The following is a 23,753-nucleotide window of genomic DNA, read 5'->3' as shown; positions in this document are numbered from 1 at the left end:
GAGCGTCCACGCTCAGACACTGCCCGGCTTCCTCCTTCCGGCTCCCCCGGCGCAGCGTGAGGTCACGCTGCGCCGTCAGCCATCCGCTGGGGGAGAGCTGGAAGAGATCTCCCTCCGCCCGCCCTCGGTATACGGTTAGTAATGTGTGTGTGTGGCGGGCGGGGTGAGGTGGCAGCCCCACAGTTAATAGGGAATCCCGGGATTGGCCAATTTTCAATCCCGATACCCATGATAGAAAAAACGGCCCGGGATTTGCTTCCCTATCTTGGATACCCCTTTCCCCCTGATCTTTCACCATTGTAGTATGCTCACTTTAGGACTCCATTCTTCTTCATTTTCTCTTAGAGGCAGATTCAGTTACCTGCGGCGATTTACGCCAGGAGCTGTTCAATTATTTGGCAGTTTCCCAGCATGGTAAACCCACGGGTACCGTGCGCTATCGCATCGTTTTTGTGTTACGTCCCAGAACCTATGGGTTGCCCTGCATGTTAAGCCCCAGAGGGTGCATTTAAGGCAGTTTTTTTTTTTTTCTTGCTGCTTCAGAGGCTGAAAACTGAAAAATCCACTGTAAGCGCACGGGGTAGCGACCCTCAACGGAATAGCTCACTTCCCCGTATCACACAACTTTTAGTTCATGTGGAGTAAGATACATATGTTCTGCCAGTATAAGCGATAATGAATGTGAAGATTTATAAGGACACCAGGGTTTAGAAAATTCCCTGTCGTCTCCTGTATCTTATATATATATTATATGGTAAGATTTACATTCCCTATTACTCAGTGTGGTGGTAATGCTGTGCACAGAATCTCACAATGGGGATGGAGTAACTTTTAATTTAATATTGGTTTTGGAATGTTCTCACAAGTGTCCCGGATCTGACCGTATTTCCTCTTGTGCTTAGGATGAAGATTCTCTGTGTAACAAGCTATGTACGTTCACCATCACTCAGAAAGAGTTCATGAATCAGCACTGGTGAGTCTGTCCTGTTACCCCTGTACTAGGTGCCTGGTATATAATATGAGCTCATCTGACATACAGTAGCTGTATGACCCCTTTATCCTTCCTGTACGATGTACATATGGGGTGGGATAGGCTCAGTAACTCGTGATGGGAAAACTGCCTCACTAAAGAGGTGTCCTGCACCAAGAGCAAGAAACGGAAACAATATCATTGTAAGCAACTCCCAATACTAGCCTGCAATAGGGGAAAAGGTTTTACAATCCAATGTATATCGGGGTGCTACCAGCTGACTCTGTTAGATATACAAACATCTCCCTTGTCCAGAGAAACTAAATGTTATTAGATATGCCTTAAGATTAAGGTGTCAGAACCTGTGTATTATATGTTATATAAATAGAAGAAAGTTCAGTATACCCTTAATAGGGCCAAAAAGTGAGTGTAAGAAAGAATAATAATAAAAAAAAAAAAAAAAATTCTTCAGAGAAGTCCCAAGAGTGAACCAGCTCCCTTGGGCACTAAACTAAGACTGGCTTGGAGGGGGGACATAGTATGGGAGGAGCTAGTCACATGGTTATAAATTTAAAGTGCCAGCTCCCAGTTACTGCCTACTATATCCCCATTGTATCTGCACTCCAGTGGCCCCTAGTGGATGAAGGAGAAAGTGTAATATACAGAGAAGAAAAACTGACATAGTGTATAATTAAAAGTATACTGTGCACTGGCTGAAAGCCTAATATATTCATATGATTCTGTGTGTGTGAGCTTTATTTCTATCAAATAGCAGTATCAGTATTGTACACAATGTAACAATTCCTCCAAGCTCTGCTAAAGTAACACATTGTAGCTAGTAACCATTACCCTGCTGTATCGGAGGTTCTATGTACTATGAGTCACACATTGTAGCTAGTAACCATTACCCTGCTGTATCGGAGGTACTATGTACTATGAGTCACACATTGTAGCTAGTAACCATTACCCCGCTGTATCAGAGGTTCTATGTACTATGAATCACACATTGTAGCTAGTAACCATTACCCTGCTGTATCAGCGGTTCTATGTACTGAGTCACACATTGTAGCTAGTAACCATTACCCTGCTGTATCAGCGGTTCTACGTACTATAAGTCACACATTGTAGCTAGTAACCATTACCCCGCTGTATCAGCGGTTCTACGTACTATGAGTCACACATTGTAGCTAGTAATCATTACCCCGCTGTATCAGCGGTTCCTTGTACTGAGTCACACATTGTAGCTAGTAACCATTACCCCGCTGTATCAGAGGTTCTATGTACTATGAGTCACACATTGTAGCTAGTAACCATTACCCCGCTGTATCAGCGGTTCTATGTACTATGAGTCACACATTGTAGCTAGTAACCATTACCCCGCTGTATCAGAGGTTCTATGTACTATGAGTCACACATTGTAGCTAGTAACCATTACCCCGCTGTATCAGCGGTTCTATGTACTATGAGTCACACATTGTAGCTAGTAACCATTACCCCGCTGTATCAGCGGTTCTATGTACTATGAGTCACACATTGTAGCCAGTAACCATTACCCCGCTGTATCAGAGGTTCTATGTACTATGAGTCACACATTGTAGCTAGTAACCATTACCCCGCTGTATCAGCGGTTCTATGTACTATGAGTCACTGGTTTCTAGATGTATTTTGAAGTACTATTGATGAACGGTTATTGCACAGTGGGGGTTATCCAGTTAGCCCCGATGGCCGTTTCGGGCAATCAAAACTGCTGGATATCGCAATTAATAACCGATGGTCATTATCGCGGTGTCCAATTATAGGCTGTCTTGATCTGCCGAAATTGGACACCATGATTGCGCAAAAACACATAGCATCGGGAATTTAGCCCCAATTCCATGTGTTATCCCGGCTTCGGTCTGAGGCACCTGAAGCATAATTCTCAATAAGTGCGTGTAGCACGACACATTGGGGCTAATTGGATAGCACGCAGCGATACTACCCCCCATAGTTTAGATATGGGGTCTTAGTAAGCGGGTACTAATTGCCCAAGACTGGTGGAGTGGCGCGCCGGGGGCCCAGATCGCTCTCTTCCCAACAGCGATTTGAATAAGGGAGTGTGGCCACGCATCCCACAATTAGGCCACACCCCTGTACCTGAGTTTGCCACGGCTCTCCGCGGCACTAAGTGCACCCGGGATCAGTAGGATTTACCGGCGCCAGGGATATCGGCTGCAGTATACCGACAACATTATCCTGCCCGCCAGGAGGGGCTAGCGCAAAAAGTCCTCTTGCGTGCTTGCCGCGCTGCGGGCTCGGTGGCTTGCTGCAGGTTCTGTTCCCACTCTGTGGGTCGCCGGGATTGCGGCTGTTGGCACTGTCAACAGTCGGAATACCGGCGTCAGTATCTTGGCCGCCAGGATCCAGACAGCCGGCAAATTAACTGCATACCGTGCACCCTTTGTGGACGGACTCCTTTGTCCTCTTTATGTTTGTATAACTCGTGCCGGTAGACGTCGCTGCGACATCCTGCTGCTCACATTATAATCTATTACCGTAACCAATCTTCGCTAATTATCCTGCGCACCTCTATAATTGCGCAGGGAATTTGATTGCCCCTCCAGTGTGTGGTTCAGTGCGCTGTACACGCTGGAAAGTACGCAGCACCAGGTGGGTGATTGGTTTCATGTGCTAACCGCGTTCTGACGCTCTTCTTGCCACTCACAGGTATCACTGCCACACCTGTAAGATGGTGGACGGTGTGGGTGTGTGCACTGTGTGCGCCAAAGTCTGCCACAAAGACCATGAGATTTCCTATGCAAAGTATGGCTCGTTCTTCTGCGACTGCGGAGCCAAAGAGGACGGCAGCTGCATGGTGAGTCTGTCCGGGGTGGTGGTGGTGTACAGCAGGAAGTTACGGTTAGCTATCACCGGAACATGAACTATATTGTTGCCTTAGGCTCTGGTGAAGAGAACCCCCAGCAGCGGAATAGGATCTACCATGAAGGAATCTGCCTTCCAGAGCGAGCCTCGCCTCCCTGAAAGCGCCATCCGACTCCCTGGCTCCGCTCTTACCGACAAGGGGAAGGTGACAATTGGTGACGGCAAGGGCGACGACGAGAAGCCAAAACGGAGCAGCTTGTGCCGCAACGTTGAGGGCTGCAGGGAAGAGCTGATGTGCCAAGTGAGTGTAGATAGGATTATGTACGTGTCTGGTCCGGTTTGGCGAGCAGCAGACTGGCGCAGTTGGTCAGCAGGAGCGTAGAGGCTGACGTCCATATTTTAAACTTTAAAGTCCTTTATTTACAACCGTAGTATGATCGTTAAGACTCTGTCTTCACCAGGTAAACACCTCGTTTGCACCCCTGATTCTGGACATGCTAAACTTCATGATGGAGGCCATACGGAACAACTTCCAGCAGGCCTCTGCCGTGGGCAGCAGCAGCCGGGCTCAGCAGGCTCTAGACCAGCTGCACTCTCTGGAAAAGAGCGTGGAGATGACCGACCAGCTGATGGTAATGGCGGGAGTTGTTGAGATTGTGTGGTCACGTGCTACGGGAAAGGTCATAGGTAACGATGCGTCTGTCCTCCAGGTTCCTACTCTGGGCTCTCAGGAAGGAGCCTTTGAGAATGTAAGAATGAATTACAGCGGAGATCAGGGGCAAACCATCCGCCAGCTGATCAGCGCCCACGTGTTGCGCAGGGTTGCGATGTGCGTCTTGTCTTCGCCTCACGGCCGAAGGCAACATCTTGCGGTCAGCCATGAGAAGGGAAAGGTGAGCGGATGTCTTCATTTCATGTAGGAGGAGATATTAGGTCGCGCGCCAGGCACAGGCCGGAGACTAAAAGGTTTTTGTGGGAGGAATCTTGTTTTGTGAGGCAGTAAATTGGGCATCTGTGGCATAGTAAATTAGGGGGTTAAGTGTGGAATCTGTAGTATATTTATAGTGAGACATGCTTTATTTAAAATGCTATTTGATTTGTTGAACTCTTTAAATGATGGGAGGGGACAGAGAGGGAGGGGGGTGGGCGTCAAGCTAAAATCCCGTTCTCTAATCTCTCGGCCCCAGTGGTGTCCGTTATATAAATTCCTTCCTGATTTGTCTCAGAGATGTGTTACTGTTTGTTGCCACAGATCACAGTGTTACAGCTCTCTGCCTTACTGAAACAAGCGGATTCTAGCAAAAGGAAACTCACCTTGACCCGCTTGGCGTCTGCCCCGGTCCCCTTCACCGTTCTCAGTCTGACCGGTAACCCCTGCAAGGAGGATTATCTGGCTGTATGTGGACTCAAGGTAAGTGTGCATGGTCTGCTTACATCACTGCAGCCACACAGTCCTGAGTGATTATCTACCATCTACTTCGTCTCTCTCTCTCTCTCTCTCTCTCTCTCTCTCTCTCTCTCTCCAGGACTGCCACGTCCTCACGTTCAGCAGCTCGGGCTCTGTGTCAGATCACTTAGTGCTGCACCCTCAGCTGGCAACCGGCAACTTCATCATCAAAGCCGTGTGGCTGCCAGGCTCCCAGACGGAGCTGGCCATTGTTACTGCAGATTTTGTGAAGGTGGGCAGAAAATGATGCAACCTGTATATCGTTCTCCTTGAGATGCCTGGGAAGATTACAGTGTATGTCATGCATATATATTATACCCTCTTTCAGGTTTATGATCTGTCGTCGGACGCGCTGAGCCCGACTTTTTATTTCCTGCTGCCCAGCTCTAAGATCCGAGATGTCACCTTCCTGTTCAATGAAGAGGGGAAAAATATTATCGTCATCATGTCTTCTGCGGGATACGTGTACACTCAGCTAATGGAGGAGTCCAGTAGCGCCAAACACGGGCCCTTTTATGTCACCAACGTCCTGGAAGTCAACGATGAAGACTTAAAGGTTTGTTGCTAATTTTATTGCTTGTTTCATCTGTTGGCGAAACGCGTCTGCTCCCAGGGTATGTGTATAAAGACCCCGAATCATTGCAGCAGATGTAACTCCAGGAGGAAATGGCTTGTGCACCTTGCAAATGTTCCCTAGCATCAGAGGGGGGGAGGGGGGAATGACGACTGTGTTCAGTTAGTTCCATTTGGAGACTGAACCAGTTCTGTCTCCTCTGGCTCGCCTAACCCAGGATGTCAGCCGGCGAGCAGGGAGATGCCGTGCGCCCAGCTTAGATTTTCTTACCAGCGGGCACCCAGCTCCCTCTCCACAGCAAGAGCTCACTCCTGAGCTCCGGCTCCTGGCTTTTGCAGTGTGCGGTGTGCACTATGGGAGAGACGTCATGACGTCTCTCCCATAGTTCCGAGGAGTGGGCTGCAAGGAAGGACCACAGCGGTCGGACGCAGGAGCAGGGCTTAAGGTGAGTATATTGTCGGTTATCTACAAGGGGCAAAACCAAAGGGCATAACTACATGGGGCACTACTAATGAGCACATTGCATAGGGGGCACATCATAAGGGGTATCACTTCTGGGGTAATAAGGGGCACCTGGCTCTACATAAGAGGCAGTACCACTGTGGGCACTACCACTACAGTGGGAATTGCATAAGGGGCACTATTTCTGTGGGCATTAAGTGTATTTGGGGTGCTACTACTGTGGGCATTGTATAAGGGGCACTACTGCTGTGGGCATTATGTGTATTTGGGGTGCTACTACTGTAGGCATTGTATAAGGGGCACTACTGCTGTGGGCATTATGTGTATTAGGGGTGCTACTACTGTGGGCTTTGTGTATAATGGGCACTAATGTGTGTCATCACATGAATAAGGGACACTACTATGTGGTGTAATGTGAATAAGATTGTGCTACTGTGAGGCGTAATTTGAATTGGGGACACTAAGAGACCGCGCCCCTTTTTGTGGCGCGTGCGGCGGGGTGGGATGAGTTTCAGCACCTCTCTAGGACCACTTTAAGCACTGCCTAGCGTGTAGATTTATATACTGTATTGTTAATCATTAGGAAGGGGTAACTTCCAGTAACTATACTGTGTGTGACAAGCTGGGATTGTTATATTGTTTCTCAGTGACTATATCGACCATACCTGGTATATCTGTCTAATGCCTCTGCTCTGTACCCATACAGGATAGTAACGGGCAGGTCGCTGGTGGGGGAGTATCCGTCTATTACTCCCATGTACTCCAGATGCTCTTTTTCAGTTACTGCCAGGGCAAATCCTTTGCCGCCACCATAAACCGGTCTTCTCTGGAGATAATACTGCTTTTCCCGATTAACATGAAAAGGTGAGGCTGCTCTCTGTCATGGACCCACTCAGAATCTGTAACTAGAATACGAACCAGGCCGACGGTGACTGCCGTCCGGTCGCCGAGCGTTCGTTTTCAGTGTGAATGTTTTAATTGCTTACTGCCGTTTTCTTTCTAACTCAGTTCAAACGGGGGAAGCAAAACCTCGCCTGCGCTCTGCCAGTGGTCCGAAGTCATGAACCACCCCGGGTTAGTGTGCTGCGTTCAGCAAACCACAGGGGTCCCTCTAGTGGTCATGGTCAAACCAGACAGCTTTCTCATTCAGGAGATCAAGACCTTGCCAGCTAAAGCCAAAGTGAGTGGAGACGAAGCCATAGTAGTGGGCGGTGAGTGATCTGGCTGCGGTTACACCCACAACTCCTCGTTTTCCTTTATGCGCAGATTCAGGATATGGTGGCCATACGACACACGGCCAGCAACGACCAGCAGAGGACGACCATGATTCTCTTGTGTGAAGACGGCAGCCTGCGTATCTATATGGCGAACGTGGAGAACACCTCGTACTGGCTTCAGCCCTCCCTGCAGCCCAGCAGCAGCATCAGTATCATGAAACCCGTGCGCAAGCGTAAACCGGCTGCCGTCAGTAAGGAAGCGCCCTCATCCCTGTAAGATCAGTATCTGCGCGTGTAGCTCCTATGTAAGTCACTGATGACCTGCTCTCTTACAGTGACGCGTGCCTCCAGCCAGCTGACCTTCCCCATTGATTTCTTTGAGCACAACCAGCAGCTAACAGACGTGGAGTTTGGAGGGAACGATCTCCTCCAGTTGTACAATGCGCAACAGATAAAACACCGCCTCAATTCCACCGGGATGTATGTGGCCAACACAAAGGTACAGGCGGTAATCCGTAGCAAGGCGATGCTCGCTCGCCTGCCAGCCCTGTGCTTAATTACTCCTCCTCCTTTCCCCATTCAGCCTGGAGGCTTCACTGTAGAGGTTTCCAATAACAACAGCACAATGGTGATGACTGGTATGCGCCTCCAGATCGGCACACAGGCCATCGAGAGAGCCCCTTCCTATATTGAGATGTTTGGACGGACGATGCAGCTTAATCTGAGCCGGGCGAGATGGTTCGACTTTCCTTTCACGCGGGAGGAAGCGTTACAGGCTGACAAAAAGCTGACCATATTCAGTGAGTCGCATGCTGTCCCTCCTCCACTTTCTCTGTAACTAGTGACGGGCTGTCCTGCGGAGACTCTGGGGTAGATGTACGGAAGCGGTGGTGAAAGTGAAGAAGTGTGCGGTGGCAACCAATCAGCTGTTACATATAATGTTATAGAATACACTTGATAATGAGAGCTATGGTCAAACTTACCTTTGTTAACTCTTTTCTTCAAGGTCCATAGGGTCCACAGGGAATACCATAGGCTTTTATTTTATGGGTTCCTGAGCTGGGGGGAGGAGCCACAGGCAGAAGGATGTTCTCCCCTATGCCAGCGTTACCCACCAGGTACCCTGTCCTCTTTACTGTTCCTGCGCCAGTTAAATTACGCCCTGGTGGTCTAGTGGAGTCCCGGACGAACCAGGATCCAGATCAGCGTCTCCAGGGACCGGAGGCAAACTGCTTTAAACATGCGGGTCCCTCCAAGCGGAAACCCGCCTTACCAGCCCACGATGCCAGCGTGCAGTCCTGGGGTAGCGGTGCTAGCTGAGCTACCCTTGCCCCGCCGGAAGTACCTGTCAAGCAGGAGTTTTGGCGAAGGGAAGGTGGTGAAGTAGCAGCGCTAGCGTTCCATAGGGCAGCCTAGCGCTGCTGTGCTTTTAAAGAAAAAACAGAAAATAAATAAACCCATAAAATAGAAGCCCATGGTATTCCCTGTGGACCCCCTATGGAACCTAAAAAAGATAAATGGTTACTTCAAAGCTGATTGTTTGCCACGGCACACTTCTCCACTGGCCCACTTCTTCACTCTCATCACTGCTTCATACAGCTAGTTGTGGTGAGACCCTAAAGATGACCTTCTATGGAACGGTCTTTCTGTATGCTGAGACCCTGTAAAAGAGGTTTAGAGGTCCTCCCCCTAAAATTTATCATGGATTGTTACTTTTATTAAGAACAAGTATGCTGCTTCTGCCAACTCGCTTTCACCATCTATGACACCGGTGTTTTTGTTAACCTACCTGCTTACCTGTTTCAGTCGGAGCCTCGGTGGATCCAGCCGGTGTTACCATGATAGATGCTATTAAGATTTATGGAAAGACCAAGGAACAGTTTGGCTGGCCGGACGAGCCCCCAGAAGAGTTCCCCTCTGCATCCGTGAGCAGCGTCTGCCCCCCAAACTTGAACCAAGGCAATGGGTCAACGGATGGGGAGACTACAACGCAGCCCTCCACTAACGGCACGGTCATAGAAAGGTGAATATCTTGGTGTCTGCTTAGTCCGTTGCGGTAGTAGTTGTTAGCATTGGTTAAGGCAATATTATCTGTTTTGTCACACTTTTGGGGTTCACCCTCCATCTGAGCCCCATTAGCTCTCTTGGCTTCACATGTTCTTGTTTTTTATTTGTTTCATTTTTTTCTTTGCTCCCTAAAAGTTCTGACCCAGCACCCTTAACGATCTTGGACCGGTTAGTAAGTTTTACTTCCTCTGCACGAGTGAGTGTGAGCGCAATCTCCCTGCTGGTGTCCTACCTCTTGCGCTTGTTTGAGTTATTGGCCCTGAGTGCATGGCGGTGTCAGTCCTATACCGGTATAACCAGCCGATTAGATACCGGCTGTATGGTGAATAATCATTGGTGGGCAATGGGCATGAGAATTAACATTTCTTCTACATTAGGATAAGTTTTCCAGGTACCAGCATTAATTATAGGTTAAGGTTAATAATGCACTAAAACAGGTTTATTAAATCTCGCCTGTCACTGTAAAGAAAAACTATTACAGTCACGGAACACTACCAAAACGCGACAAGAATTTGGCACAGTCCTGGGGCTTTGAGTGGCTTGGCTTGCACTCAGGCACTGTTTTTTGCATTAACCTTTCACCTCTGTGATTTATGACTCCTCCCCACTTTCCCCTATACCTGGTACGTTGTAGCAGAATTAAGCAATACTCCCAGGTTTAAGGCTGTAAATGTGCGGTCGTGCTGCAGACCAAGCATCGCTGTGGTTTCATTATGCGGGTATTTTGGTCACGCTGTGTTGTTCCTGTCTAGGTTGGTGGGAAGTTCTTTGGAAGCTCTAGAAAGCTGTTTTGCCTTTGGAGCAGTTCCTGAGAAGGTAAGGGCTTGTGTATTACTTTCCGCTTACACTCAAGACTGCTCATACCCAAGCTAACACCCGACCTGGTTCTCTGACTCAGGAGAAGAACAAGTCTTCAGCCCTGGAGCTGGCTACAGTCCTGCTGTCCATGCCTACTCCGGCCAGTGTCCAACTGCAGACGAAGAGCCTCTTGGCTAGTCTGCACACTAGCCGCTCAGCATACCACAACCACAAGGTAAAGTGTGACCTTCTGTAGGACTGTAGTCTTCTCACGGCTGTAGCTGGATTTGTCAAAAAAAATTTTGTATCTGTAGGATCAAGCTTTGCTGAGCAACGCAGTCCAGTGCTTGAACGCCTGCAGCCGGGATGGGAAGGACTTAGATCCAGAAGTATTCCAGAGACTGGTAATTACTGCGCGTTCCATCGCCATCATGCGCCCAAATAACCTCGTCCACTACACAGATTCCAAGGTCCCTGCAGGAGAGACAGGTAAGTGCCTCTTTGTTTTACCAAAGTGTCTGATGTTTTGTAAGACTTTTTCGGTCACAATATTGTTCGTTTCATTCTTAGATAATAATGACGAAGGCAAAGAGGTTCTGGCGGGCAGCGAAGGAGAAAGTTACGGATTCATCACACAACTCGTCAACCAGTTCTGGAAAGTGCATGCATCTAAGCCCAAGAATGCCTTCCTGGCGCCTGCTTGTCTGCCCGGTACGTTATGATGTCACAACTTATCCAGTTTCAGACCAAATGAGACCTTTCCTGACCAAGGCATGCTAGAGAGATGTTCTGTGTTCTTCAACCTCTTCCCAGTGCTTTGAGCCAGAGATTTGGTTATCTCACACATGTCCAACCAAGAGCATAATATCAGACCTTGTTATCTACTCAAACTGCACCAACCACTTTTCCAGTGTCTCTTGTTAGCAAAGGCCGAGAATAACTTGGGTCAGAGGGTTTGCAGCCTCAACCATAGATTTCATGGTCTCCGGTTTCCTCTCTGTACCATCTCCAAAGGCCCCAACATTCAGGATTTGGATAGTGGTGGTCTTGAACAAGCCTCCTATAGGGGCATCCGCTTTGGGTGGGTATTCTCATTAATTCCTAACCTCACTAGCGACCGGAGCTGCAGCTCAGTTTGATACCTGGAACCTCTATTTGGGTTTAGCCGATGCTTTGCATAGTAAGTCTTCCAGCTGGTGGGAAGACCATCTGCTCTGTGGTTTTCCTTCTAATACGCGTATTCTTCAACCAAAGTACTACAGCTTCCTTCCTAGTACATTTTCATTCTCTTTATTGTGTCCGTTGTAGGGCTCACCCATGTGGAAGCCACCGTCAGTGCCTTGGTGGACATTATACACGGATATTGCACGTGCGAACTGGACTGTATAAACTTGGCCTCCAAGATCTACATGCAGATGTTACTGTGCCCGGTGAGTGACTGGAGGGGGGTGCGTAGAGGAAGGTTGGGTCACTGGGATGCCGGGCCCGTGGTGCCGAGTTATTGGGCTCTAACCTAATCCGGCTTGGTTTAAGTCTGGGAGCCGTCTCCTTCATTGTGGTAACCGAATAGGTATAGGGTTGTGAAACTAAAAGTCCCGGTATGCCTAAGGCTGCCAGCTCATGCCAAGCTACAGGTCACCCAAGCCCTGCACCAGTCCTCATTACCACCTTTTTATTTCCAGGATCCAGCAGTGAGTTTCTCCTGCAAACAGGGTTTGATCCGCGTCCTCCGTCCTCGGAACAAGCGACGTCACGTGACCCTTCCGTCCTCTCCACGTAGCAACACGCCCATGGGTAAACGCAACCTTATAACGCTTTATATGTCTTGCTGTGTGACCAAGTAGACTCCCTGCAAGGCTGCAGATTCCTCTGAGACACTTGACAATTATAACTATTGCTGTGTAATGTGACGCTATATTTAAGTGTTAAATAGTGTGTAACGGAGCGCTATTTCTCTGTGCATTGTTTTTAAAAGCAACAATATTGACATTGATCTTATTGTAGCATCAGTGGTTTTATTGTGCGTTCAGTGTTGTCCCTGACTGCGTTGTCGGGACAGCTGTGTCCTGGCTGAGACACCTGCAGCCCTCCCGCTGACCTGAATGCGCGGCCTATCTCCATAGACATCCGTACATCATCATTTCAATTCTCTCTAGGTTGGAGAGCTTGGTTTCCTTCAGGTGTGGCTGTAATTAGGATGCCTCCTCCATACACGGACCTCTTTAACCGTGAGCACTCGGGTTTCTGTTACCCTTGGCTAGGAATGCTCTCCTTTTTTATTGTGGTGGTCCTAGTGATGTGACATATGCAGGCAGCCTGTTGTTTAGTTTTGGGTGCTAAGAGGATGGGGGTGTGATGGTTTTTTTCTGGCCCAGGAGACAAGGACGATGACGACGACGATGAGGCTGAAGACAAAATGCAGACCTCTGGAATCCCGAATGGTGAACACGTGCGTCAGCAGAGCCAAGAGCAGAATGAGGTGGACCACGGGGACTTTGAGATGGTGGTGAGAATTGTGTGTACTGGCCGAGAATCACTTGTAATCCTTTCATGGCGGTACAGGCTTCGGGATGGGGGAAATAACCCTCCTTCTGCCCTCTTGTTTTATCAGTCTGAGTCTATGGTCCTTGAGAGTGCGGACAGTGTGAACAACGGTAACCCCTCGCCGCTGGAGGCTCTTCTTGCGGGATCGGAGGGCTTCCCGCCAATGCTGGACATTCCCCCCGATGCGGATGATGAGACCATGGTGGAGTTGGCAATTGCTCTTAGCTTGCAGCAGGACCAGCAGGGTAAGCTTTCTAGGTGATGGCTGCATGGAATGTACAGGTAGTTCTCCTGCTCAGCAGAGTACCCCAATTATTGTCTTTCTCATCAGGCAGTAGCAGTAGCGCCCTGGGACTCCAGAGTTTGGGGCTTTCGGGACAGGCACCAAGCTCATCTTCCTTAGATGCCGGGACGTTGTCCGACACCACTGCATCAGGTAACGGAAACCCACTCGACCTCTCAGGGTTGTTTCAGTGACTGCATTTATGAAATGCGTTCACTTTTGGGGCTGATGCGGCGTTAAACGTACTGCTGTTGGCAAAGCGTAGATTGCATGAATTCGCACCGCGCCTGCTCCAGAACTGGCTGCACACAAGTATGTACGGCGCAGAGTTGTACAAATTTCTGCTGCATCTACACTTAGGACTGGATTGCACCAGGGGCCTTCTTGTGTAGGCAAAGCTTAGTGAGGTCGTGGGGATGCAACTGCGGGCTATGGAGAACTGTATGTAAGAAAATATAAACCTGTCTGGCGGCATATTATGTTTCACTTAGTGTAGTGTAGATAAAAGTGCGTACTGATGAGTATTAGCAAACCAGGCCCCCCGTGAAACTGGGCGTTAGACGGCTTTGCGCTCGCCACATTCCTGTTACTGCTGTTTTGTGTCTTGTTGTGGGGGGGAAGGGGAGTTGTTGGTGTTTCCCTGGCTGTTTTAGTTAGAGGCTGTGTTTTTACCTGTAACAGCTCTCCTAATGCTTATAGCTCCAGCATCGGATGACGAAGGCAGCACGGCGGCGACCGACGGTTCCACGCTGCGCACTTCCCCAGCCGATCACGGAGGCAGCGTGGGTTCGGAGAGTGGTGCGAGTGCCGTGGATTCGGTAGCTGGTGAGCATAGTGGTACGTCTGTCATGTTGAGAACCGGTATTGCCCGGACTGCATGCACTGCATGTATTAGAGAGTCGCTTGCTAACCACGTTCTGTTTTATCCATTGATCAGAAACATGGAGTAACTTCCTTTTATGTTTCAGTCTCAGGCCGAAGCAGTGCATATGGGGACACAGCGGTTGAGGGGCATCCTACTGGACCGGGAAGTATCAGTTCTAGCACTGGAGCAATCAGCACCACAACCGGTCAACATGAAGGTGAAGGGTCAGAAGGAGAAGGAGAGACGGAAGGCGACGCACACACCAGCAACAGGTCTGTACTTGGCTTCAAACAACCTCCATGGACATAACTTACGTGACACTCTATATACAGACACTAGAGGACATGATGATGTCTGTTTCCTACCTCTAGACTTCACACGGTGCAGTTGATGCTGCTGGAGCGCCTTCTTCAGTCTATGCACCACCTCCGGGGTGTGGGCGGGGTCCGTGCTATCCCCTACATGCAGGTAAAGGAAGGCAGTGGTAAACCGGTAGTCCCGCAGAACCTTTCCACTATCGCATAACAACTATTACTATTTGGGGTGATGTCTCTGCAGGTGGTCCTGATGCTGACCGCTGATCTAGATGGAGAAGATGAGAAGGATAAAGGTGCCTTAGATAACCTCCTCTCCCAGCTCATTGCAGAGCTAGGTTTAGATAAGAAGGTAACGCTGCTGTTTTGTTGAATAAGGTAGATAGTCTACATCTTGTGCTTGTATTTAAGCCGTTTTCTTCTATCTACCCTCTCTGGTCCAGGATGTCTCCAAGAAGAACGAGCGGACGCCTTTGAATGAAGTCCATCTTGTGGTTATGAGGCTCTTGAGTGTCTTCATGTCCAGGACGAAATCTGGTTCCAAATCGTCTATTTGTGAGGTGAGTTTGGTGTCACCGGGTGAATTGAGGTCTTTGTGAAACTTCTTATGATGTTTATGGACATCTGACTCTCTTTGATGGAGTTCTATGTCCTTTCCATCAGGCCTGCACGTAACCCTATTTAGAAGACATAAATGGTCTGGTCTTGATATTTCTCTATCATCCATGTGGGGGACGCTGAGCTTTATTGTTAATCTCTTATAATAATTGTAACTAAGGTATTAATTTTATATGTCCCTGTAGTCGTCCTCTCTGATCTCCAGCGCGACGGCGACTGCCTTGCTGAGCTCAGGGGCTGTGGATTATTGTCTCCATGTGCTCAAGTCTCTCCTGGACTATTGGAAGAGTCAGCAGAGCGACGAGGAGCCCGTGGCTACCAGCCAACTCCTGAAACCCCACACCACTTCATCCCCCCCTGATATGAGCCCATTCTTCCTCCGCCAGTATGTCAAGGTGAGCCTAGCCAAGTGTTTCAGGGTTCCCTGTTCATGTAAAGCCCCTTACGAAAGTTCTTTCCCGTGGAAATTACAGTCGGTGTTCTTTAAGTAAATCTGTGTGGGATAGGATTTCCCCGCTGCTTAGGTTTCTCATGTTCCTGATATAAGGTGAAATGCGTGGGATACATTTTGACATTTGGTCTGGTTGTCTCCCTGTTAGGGCCATGCCGCTGACGTTTTCCAGGCCTACACTCAGCTTCTCACAGAGATGGTCCTACGCCTGCCATATCAGATTAAGAAAATCGCTGATACAAACTCTCGAATCCCACCACCAGTCTTTGATCATTCCTGGTTCTACTTCCTGTCTGAGGTCTGCAGATGACACCATTCATTTAGGGGGAAAAAATAAATCTGTGGGTTTCCCCTTATTGTTTAGTTATGTCTGATGAACATTTTCCCTTTTGTTGTAGTACCTAATGATTCAGCAGACGCCGTTTGTTCGCCGCCAAGTGCGCAAACTCCTTCTGTTTATTTGTGGCTCAAAAGAGAAATACCGCCAGCTGCGAGACCTTCACACGCTCGATTCCCATGTCCGAGGTATCAAGAAGTTGCTTGAAGAGCATGGCATTTTCTTGCGTGCGAACGTAGTGACCGCTAGCTCCGGATCTGCGCTACAGTATGACACTCTGATCAATCTGGTAAGAGGCGATGAGGTCACAGGATGCAGCAGGCGTCTTACGCAGATCAGTGCGCAGTAGTAACGCAACGACTTGTGTTTCAGATGGAGCATCTCAAAGCCTGTGCTGAAATCGCATCCCAACGGACGGTCAACTGGCAGAAGTTCTGCATCAAAGATGACTGTAAGTAGTACAGGGTTTCGCTGGTGTTCTATTGGCTCATCAAACAAATGACCAATAATAGGGAATTCCCACCACTTTTCATAGATCAGCTCTGATATATTTCATAATCATATTTCTTCTTCTGGGTCCATAGGGGTCTACAGGGATTACGCTGGTGTGTAGGTGGTTGGAGACTGACTGGGCACCAAGCAGTAAAAGCTTTTGCTCCCAGGATGCACCGGTCCCTCCTCCCCTGCACCCCGTCCCCAGCTAGCCAGTTTTCATTTGGTGCTGGCAGGAGCTGGATGCACCTTTTAAACAGAAGATTTCTTTTATAATTTGTTTTTTTATTTAGCATGTTTCTGTTCGGAGCAAGCAGCGCTGGGCAGTCCTATAAGACACCTGCGCTGCTCCTCCTACATCCTCCCACCGGCGCCACACTGGTAAGTTGTCCAGTGTTTCGGCTGGCTTTTAAGTGTCCTGTTGCTGGGTTGAGTTACTCTCTTGTTAGACAGGTTAAAACATATTTGGGGGAAATGTAGCAGCCTGCGAGATCTTGTGCCCATTTTTTTACTTATTTTTTAAAGCCGTAATAGTTTAAAAGGCAAAAATAAAACTTGGTGTTTCCTTTTAAACTATTGCCACATAATAAAACGGGCAGACTCCCCGGGAAACTTGCCAATGCCGGCATCTCCCAGGATGTTTCTCTGTAGGTTTAGAAATGTGCTGAACACCTGGCGTACCATCAGGTCCGTGAGACTCCTAACGTAGATATCGTTCAAGAAATGTGCTGGCACCTACTGCATAGAGCTAGTGGGGCGGATGGGAGTCGGCCACAGTAGCGTCTGCATCTTTTGTCGATGCTGCGGACAATTTTCAGATGCGTTTTTAAGAAAGCGCGTTGCCTTCTCATTGTGCGCCATTGAAGATTGCACTGGCCCTTCAGGAGGCGCAGTTTCTCCATCGGAGTATGGCCTCCTGAGAGAGTGATTCAGTGTCTTAGGGCGCAGCTGCTTACAGCGACACGCCGACTTAGCCACCCAGGAACTAATATCCCCAGACTCGGCACCCCATTTTGTACTGCATCTCTGAATGCTGGAAGTTGTCCCGATATTTTAAGTCCGCATGCAGGGCCGTTTCTTGGGGCAGGCGAGCAGTGCAACCGCACTGGGCGCCCGCCGCTCACTAACTGTGGCTCCCTGCTTCCCCCTCCTATTTCTCCCCGAGTAACCCACTCGGGGGGCGGAGTTTCACGGAATGACGCAGTTGCGTCGTTACGTCACGACGCAGCCCCGTCACTCCGCAAACCCCCCCCCCCTCTGAGCGGAGTACAGAGGGGGATCCAAGTTAGGAAGAGGGAAAGGCCGGCGCGAGGAGCGACTGGTGAGGCGGGCCAAAGAGCGGTAATCGCCTCTATAAGTATTCTCTATCTCTCTCTCAATGTGTAAAATGGGGACACCTGCCGTAATGTGTGAAATGGGGACTCTTGCCTGCCGTAGTGTGGGGATTTAATGTATCAAGGGCATTGCGGTGTGTGGCATAATATGGTGCAGGGGGCATTACTGTGTGGGGCTTAATATGGTAGAAATTATTTTTCCTGTGGTGGTCGTGATCTGTTGGAGCAGGGTCAAAAACTGGATTGTGAGGTAGTCTTTTCAGACGAGGCCATGCCCATTTAAATGAGGCCACACCCATTTATATGAGGCCACGTCCCCTTGCCGGGCGAGCGCGCAAGTTTGTTTTAATCTAGGTGTGTGGGGGGGGCAATTTTTTTTATGTCATGGGGGGGGCGCATTTTTAAATCTCGCACTGGGAGCCAAATTGGCTAGAAACAGCCCTGTCCGCATGTGCTGTATCCAACCCAGAATCTGCCCCGGTGGGTGTAGGTTTGTATACTAAGCCGTTATGAGTTATACAGAACAGTCCATATTAAGATACTAATGAGTTGTATTGTTTTTCTGCAGCCGTGCTGTACTTCCTGCTTCAAGTCAGCTTTTTGGTGGATGAAGGCGTGTCTCCGGTTCTGCTGCAGCTGCTGTCCTGTGCTCTGTGTGGTAGCAAAGTTCTCTCCGCATCTTCATCCTCTGGTTCTGCCACCACTCATTCCTCTGGGTCCGGGCAGCCGGGAGCGCAGACCAAGTCATCCACCAAGAAGAGTAAGAAAGAAGAGAAGGACAAGGAGAAGGATGGTAAGTGGCTGCAGCTTCTACGGATGTCTACACCACTGATGCTGGAACTCCTCTCACGGAAAGCGATGTGATATCTTGCAGGTGAGGGATCGAACAGTCAGGAAGAACAGCTCTGCACAGCGCTCGTCAACCAGCTAAATAAATTCGCTGATAAAGAAACTTTGATCCAGTTCCTGCGCTGCTTCCTCCTGGAGTCTAATGCTTCGTCAGTCCGCTGGCAGGCTCACTGTCTAGCTCTGCACATCTACAGGTCAGCAGTTCCCTAACCGTCCCCCTATATAATGTAGCCTCTTTCCAAGCCAATTCAGCATTATCCGTTCATAAAACACTGGTAATTGTTCAAGATCTGCAAAGTAATCTGATGCAAATGGGGTTAGTGCCTAACCTTAACCCTCCCCCCTAGTGCCTAACCTTAACTCTCCCCCCTGGTGCCTAACCTTAACTCTCCCCCCTAGTGCCTAACCTTAACCCTCCCCCCTAGTGCCTAACCTTAACCCTCCCCCCTAGTGCCTAACCTTAACCCTACCCCCTAGGGCCCAGCCTTAACCCTCTCCCTAGGGCCCAGCCTTAACCCTCTCCCTAGGGCCCAGCCTTAACCCTCTCCCCTAGTGCCCAGCCTTAACCCTCTCCCCTAGTGCCCAGCCTTAACCCTCCCCCCTAGTGCCTAACCTTAACCCTCCCCCCTAGTGCCTAACCTTAACCCTCCCCCTAGTGCCCAGCCTTAACCCTCCCCCCTAGTGCCTAACCTTAACCCTCCCCCCTAGTGCCTAACCTTAACCCTCCCCCTAGGGCCCAGCCTTAACCCTCCCCCCCTAGGGCCCAGCCTTAACCCTCCCCCCCTAGGGCCCAGCCTTAACCCTCCCCCCCTAGGGCCCAGCCTTAACCCTCCCCCCTAGGGCCCAGCCTTAACCCTCCCCCCCTAGGGCCCAGCCTTAACCCTCCCCCCTAGGGCCCAGCCTTAACCCTCCCCCCTAGGGCCCAGCCTTAACCCTCCCCCCTAGGGCCCAGCCTTAACCCTCTCCCTAGTGCCCAGCCTTAACCCTCCCCCCTAGTGCCCAGCCTTAACCTTTTCTCCCTAGTGCCCAGTCTTAACCTTCTCCCTAGTGCCCAGTCTTAACCTTCTCCCTAGTGCCCAGCCTTAACCCTCCCCCCTAGGGCCCAGCCTTAACCTTCTCCCTAGTGCCCAGCCTTAACCTTCTCCCTAGTGCCCAGCCTTAACCCTCCCCCTAGTGCCCAGCCTTAACCTTCTCCCTAGTGCCCAGCCTTAACCCTCTCCCTAGTGCCCAGCCTTAACCCTCTCCCTAGTGCCCAGCCTTAACCCTCTCCCTAGGGCCCAGCCTTAACCCTCTCCCTAGGGCCCAGCCTTAACCCCCTCCCTAGGGCCCAGCCTTAACCCTCTCCCTAGGGCCCAGCCTTAACCCTCACGCAACCTAACCTCCCCTCCCATAGCTTAATCCTCCTCTGCTGGTCCATGCAGAATGTTGACACTTCCATGGTGAACATGACGCAGAGGCTTTGTTTTTTTAGGAGGGATATCTCCTTTCTGGCCCCCATTAGCGCCTTAGGGCTTGGGTTTAGTGTTATATATATTTCTATTTGCCTCAGGAACTCAAACAAGTCCCAGCAGGAGCTCCTCTTAGACCTGATGTGGTCCATTTGGCCAGAACTCCCGGCATACGGGCGCAAAGCTGCTCAGTTTGTGGACCTCCTTGGTTACTTCTCATTAAAGACCCCTCAGACGGAAAAGAAGGTAAGGATTCGGCGATCGCCTTAAAGTCACCTATTTGTGTAATTGGCGTGACTCGAGTGACTTAATCTGTTTGTCCCTCAGTTTAAGGAATATTCCCAAAAGGCCGTTGAGATCCTCCGAGCCCAAAACCACATTCTGACCAACCACCCCAACTCCAATATCTACAAGTGAGAACTGGCGTCCTGCTTGTGACATAACGCTTTATGCCCGCAAACACAAAACTGACACGAGTCATGTAGGTCTACAGGTATCACCCTGTGTTTTTGACACTGCGTCCCTCTCTTTGTTTTCCCAGCACCCTCTCTGGCTTGGTGGAGTTTGACGGCTATTACCTGGAAAGTGATCCTTGTCTAGTTTGCAACAACCCTGAAGTTCCATTGTGTGTAAGTGTTGCATACACTAGTCTGTGCATTGTAATAGTTTATTACTACAGGTTGAGTATCCCATATCCATATATTCCGAAATACGGACTTTTTTGAGTGAGAGTGAGATAGTGAAACCTTTGTTTTTTGATGGCTCAATGTACACAAACTTTGTTTAATACACAAAGTTATTAAAAATACTGTATTAAATGACCTTCAGGCTGTGTATATAAGGTGTATATGAAACATAAATGAAAATATGTGAATGTAGACACACTTTGTTTAATGCACAAAGTTATAAAAAATATTGGCTAAAATTACCTTCAGGCTGTGTGTATAAGGTATATATGTAACATAAATGCATTCTGTGCTTAGATTTAGGTCCCATCACCATGATATCTCATTATGGTATGCAATTATTCCAAAATACGGAAAAATCCGATATCCAAAATACCTCTGGTCCCAAGCATTTTGGATAAGGGATACTCAACCTGTATCATAGACCCTCGTCTAATTGGTGGGGTTATTTTTGTTTTCTATAAACATCTGTATCTTTTGTCAGAACATCAAACTTTCGTCCATTAAAGTGGACACCCGCTACACCACTACTCAGCAAGTGGTCAAGCTCATCGGCAGCCACACAATCAGCAAAGTGACCGTGAAGATTGGGGACTTAAAGCGCACTAAGATGGTCCGAACGATCAACTTGTACTACAACAACCGCACAGTGCAGGCCATTGTGGAACTGAAGAACAAGTGAGAACGAGGGATGGGGGGGTGTGATGTGCTTTATAAATTATAACGTTTAGATATATTGCCTTATCATTTTATACAGGCTTAGTGGCAACGCCGTTTGCATATGAGAGTCCCTTCTCTTGCACTATAGTTGTCTCCATCACTCTATCACAAGGCAGCCTAAACAATCGCTTCGTCTCCCTCTTCCCCCCTCTCTTATCTATAGGCCCGCTCGCTGGCACAAAGCTAAGAAGGTGCAGCTGACTCCGGGACAGACAGAGGTGAAGATTGATCTCCCACTTCCCATTGTTGCTTCCAACTTGATGATTGAGTTTGCCGACTTTTACGAGAACTACCAGGCCTCTTCGGAGACTCTCCAGTGCCCTCGATGCAGTGCCTCTGTTCCAGCAAATCCCGGCGTGTGCGGGAACTGCGGTGAAAATGTCTACCAGTGTCACAAGTGCAGGTCAGAGCTTCTGTCTTGTGCAGCAGCCTTTATCTGGTGGTTACGTCCTACACATTCGTCTCACAAGCGCTCTCTGCCACAGATCCATTAACTACGACGAGAAGGATCCGTTCCTGTGCAATGCCTGTGGCTTCTGCAAGTACGCCCGCTTTGACTTCATGCTGTACGCCAGGCCCTGCTGTGCCGTAGACCCCATAGAGAATGAGGAGGATCGGAAGAAGGTTAGTGTCTCTGGTTTCATCATCTTGTGCGGCGGGAAGACCTTGGCTTTCAGTAACATTACCAGCATTCTTAGCACTCTACCAAATGATAGGAATGTTTGGAAGGAAATTCTGTACAGATGTGTCCTCATTCTCCTGGCATTTTTGCAAGATGCTTGGTGCGACTTATTCCTTCCGCCGCTGGCAGCAGTGTGTACATCTTTTGAAATTGTGCAGCTTAGTCCCGTATGAAGGCGCTCACAGTGTACCAGGGATACTAGATTTGTACTTCTGTCGCACTGAAATTGATATTAACTTGCAGATTAAGCGTATCGATACGTGGCAGGAGGCGTGGCACTACCACATGTCTCAGAACTGTCTTTTGTAACGAGATTTGCGGCTTAGTCGCGCGCAAAGATAAATGAGATGTCGACCTTAGTCGTCTGTGTACCCATGCGTTGTACTTTAGTGGCATTAGTGATGCAAGAAAGACATATTTAAGAAAACAACTTCTTAGCATGGCTATGTCACAAATTCGTGGCACGCCAAAGAGCAACATCTGAGCAAAGGTGAATATGGACAGGGCCATATTATCCATAAGGCTGACTAGGCTGAATCCTAGGGGTCTGCAATTTTTTTTTTTTTCTGTCCTCAGGGCTCCAGTGGTTAAAGGTACGTTGCACTCTGCGCCATAGCAAGGGCCGCTCGTAGTCGGTTGAGGTTTGTTTTGAGACACCGGGGTGGGGGAGGGGCGGGACAGGACAGGAGACCAATAGCGCTATTTCAGAAAAGAAAAGGAAGAACTGTAAACAGATTTTATTTCAACTGGGTATCCGTGTCTGTGAATACTGAAAAGCCTAAATGGTGGTATATGAGTTCTGTTTCCAAACGATAGCTGTAGTGGGTAAGGGGTGTGGTTCATCAAATCGACAGTGTCTAGGTCGACAATGTTTAGGTCGACAGTCACTAGGTCGACATGGATGGAAGGTCGACGGGGTTTCTAGGTCGACATGTGCTAGGTCGACAGGTCTAAAGGTCGACATGAGGATTTTTATTTATTTTTTTGTGTCGTTTTCTTCGTAGAGTGACCGGGATCCCAAATTAGTGCACCGCGTCCCCTCGCATGGCTCGCTTCGCTCGCCATGCTTCGGGCATGGTGCCTTCGCTTTGCTCGGCACACTTTACCGTTCCAATCGTAGTCCACGTGGATCGTTAAGTATGAAAAAATTCAAAAATAGAAAAAGTGAAAAACTCATGTCGACCTTTAGACCTGTCGACCTAGCACATGTCGACCTAGAAACCCTGTCGACCTTCCATCCATGTCGACCTAGTGACTGTCGACCTAAACATTGTCGACCTAGACACTGTCGATCTTCAGACTGGATCCCGGGTGAAAGATTGAAGTGCCGAAGAGGGTCCAAACTAGCTGAAAGCCTAAGGGCCCGGCCATGGGTTAATACGGCCCTGAATGTGGACCCATCTGTAATAGGCGTATTTCTCGGTTGCTAGGGAGAGAGTACCTGTATAATTACTGGATTTATTACCCGATTGCCCAGGTAATAAGGTTCTATTACTTGATGGGTTATTTCGTGGCTGTTGGTTTCATTTTTAATTAACTATTACGTTGTGCATTTCCTCTTCAGGCTGTAACAAACATTAACACTTTGCTGGACAAAGCCGACCGTGTCTACCATCAACTTATGGGCCACCGGCCACAGCTAGAGAACCTTCTTTATAAAGTCAATGAAGCTGCCCCAGAGAAGCCCCAGGTAAGATATCCCGTTAGATACAAATGTTTTATACCTCGTCGTCCTC

General features: G+C 49.0%; 1 protein-coding gene across 1 annotated transcript in view; it reads left to right on the top strand.

Moving 5' to 3' along the window:
• The window catches only part of UBR4 (ubiquitin protein ligase E3 component n-recognin 4), a 157,692-nt gene that overhangs the window by 98,529 nt on the left and 35,410 nt on the right, over nucleotides 1-23,753 (top strand). Inside the window, 41 exon segments of the mRNA XM_063942129.1 lie at nucleotides 903-973; nucleotides 3,674-3,821; nucleotides 3,906-4,130; nucleotides 4,291-4,461; nucleotides 4,540-4,722; nucleotides 5,082-5,240; nucleotides 5,356-5,508; nucleotides 5,605-5,832; nucleotides 7,019-7,176; nucleotides 7,321-7,492; nucleotides 7,579-7,780; nucleotides 7,865-8,028; nucleotides 8,113-8,329; nucleotides 9,336-9,552; nucleotides 10,349-10,412; nucleotides 10,495-10,629; nucleotides 10,709-10,883; nucleotides 10,965-11,105; nucleotides 11,703-11,824; nucleotides 12,077-12,188; nucleotides 12,770-12,900; nucleotides 13,006-13,183; nucleotides 13,270-13,374; nucleotides 13,921-14,058; nucleotides 14,190-14,358; nucleotides 14,458-14,554; nucleotides 14,645-14,752; nucleotides 14,844-14,960; nucleotides 15,204-15,413; nucleotides 15,618-15,767; nucleotides 15,868-16,095; nucleotides 16,179-16,257; nucleotides 18,201-18,425; nucleotides 18,507-18,675; nucleotides 20,031-20,175; nucleotides 20,257-20,342; nucleotides 20,471-20,558; nucleotides 21,100-21,293; nucleotides 21,499-21,738; nucleotides 21,821-21,959; nucleotides 23,582-23,707. Coding sequence (XP_063798199.1) covers nucleotides 903-973; nucleotides 3,674-3,821; nucleotides 3,906-4,130; nucleotides 4,291-4,461; nucleotides 4,540-4,722; nucleotides 5,082-5,240; nucleotides 5,356-5,508; nucleotides 5,605-5,832; nucleotides 7,019-7,176; nucleotides 7,321-7,492; nucleotides 7,579-7,780; nucleotides 7,865-8,028; nucleotides 8,113-8,329; nucleotides 9,336-9,552; nucleotides 10,349-10,412; nucleotides 10,495-10,629; nucleotides 10,709-10,883; nucleotides 10,965-11,105; nucleotides 11,703-11,824; nucleotides 12,077-12,188; nucleotides 12,770-12,900; nucleotides 13,006-13,183; nucleotides 13,270-13,374; nucleotides 13,921-14,058; nucleotides 14,190-14,358; nucleotides 14,458-14,554; nucleotides 14,645-14,752; nucleotides 14,844-14,960; nucleotides 15,204-15,413; nucleotides 15,618-15,767; nucleotides 15,868-16,095; nucleotides 16,179-16,257; nucleotides 18,201-18,425; nucleotides 18,507-18,675; nucleotides 20,031-20,175; nucleotides 20,257-20,342; nucleotides 20,471-20,558; nucleotides 21,100-21,293; nucleotides 21,499-21,738; nucleotides 21,821-21,959; nucleotides 23,582-23,707 — 6,339 coding nt within the window.

This window comes from Pseudophryne corroboree, chromosome 10 (genome assembly GCF_028390025.1).
Source record: "Pseudophryne corroboree isolate aPseCor3 chromosome 10, aPseCor3.hap2, whole genome shotgun sequence".
NCBI classification, from domain to species: domain Eukaryota; kingdom Metazoa; phylum Chordata; class Amphibia; order Anura; family Myobatrachidae; genus Pseudophryne; species Pseudophryne corroboree.
Note: the sequence above shows the minus strand (reverse complement) of the source record. Positions and strands in the feature narration are given on the sequence as shown.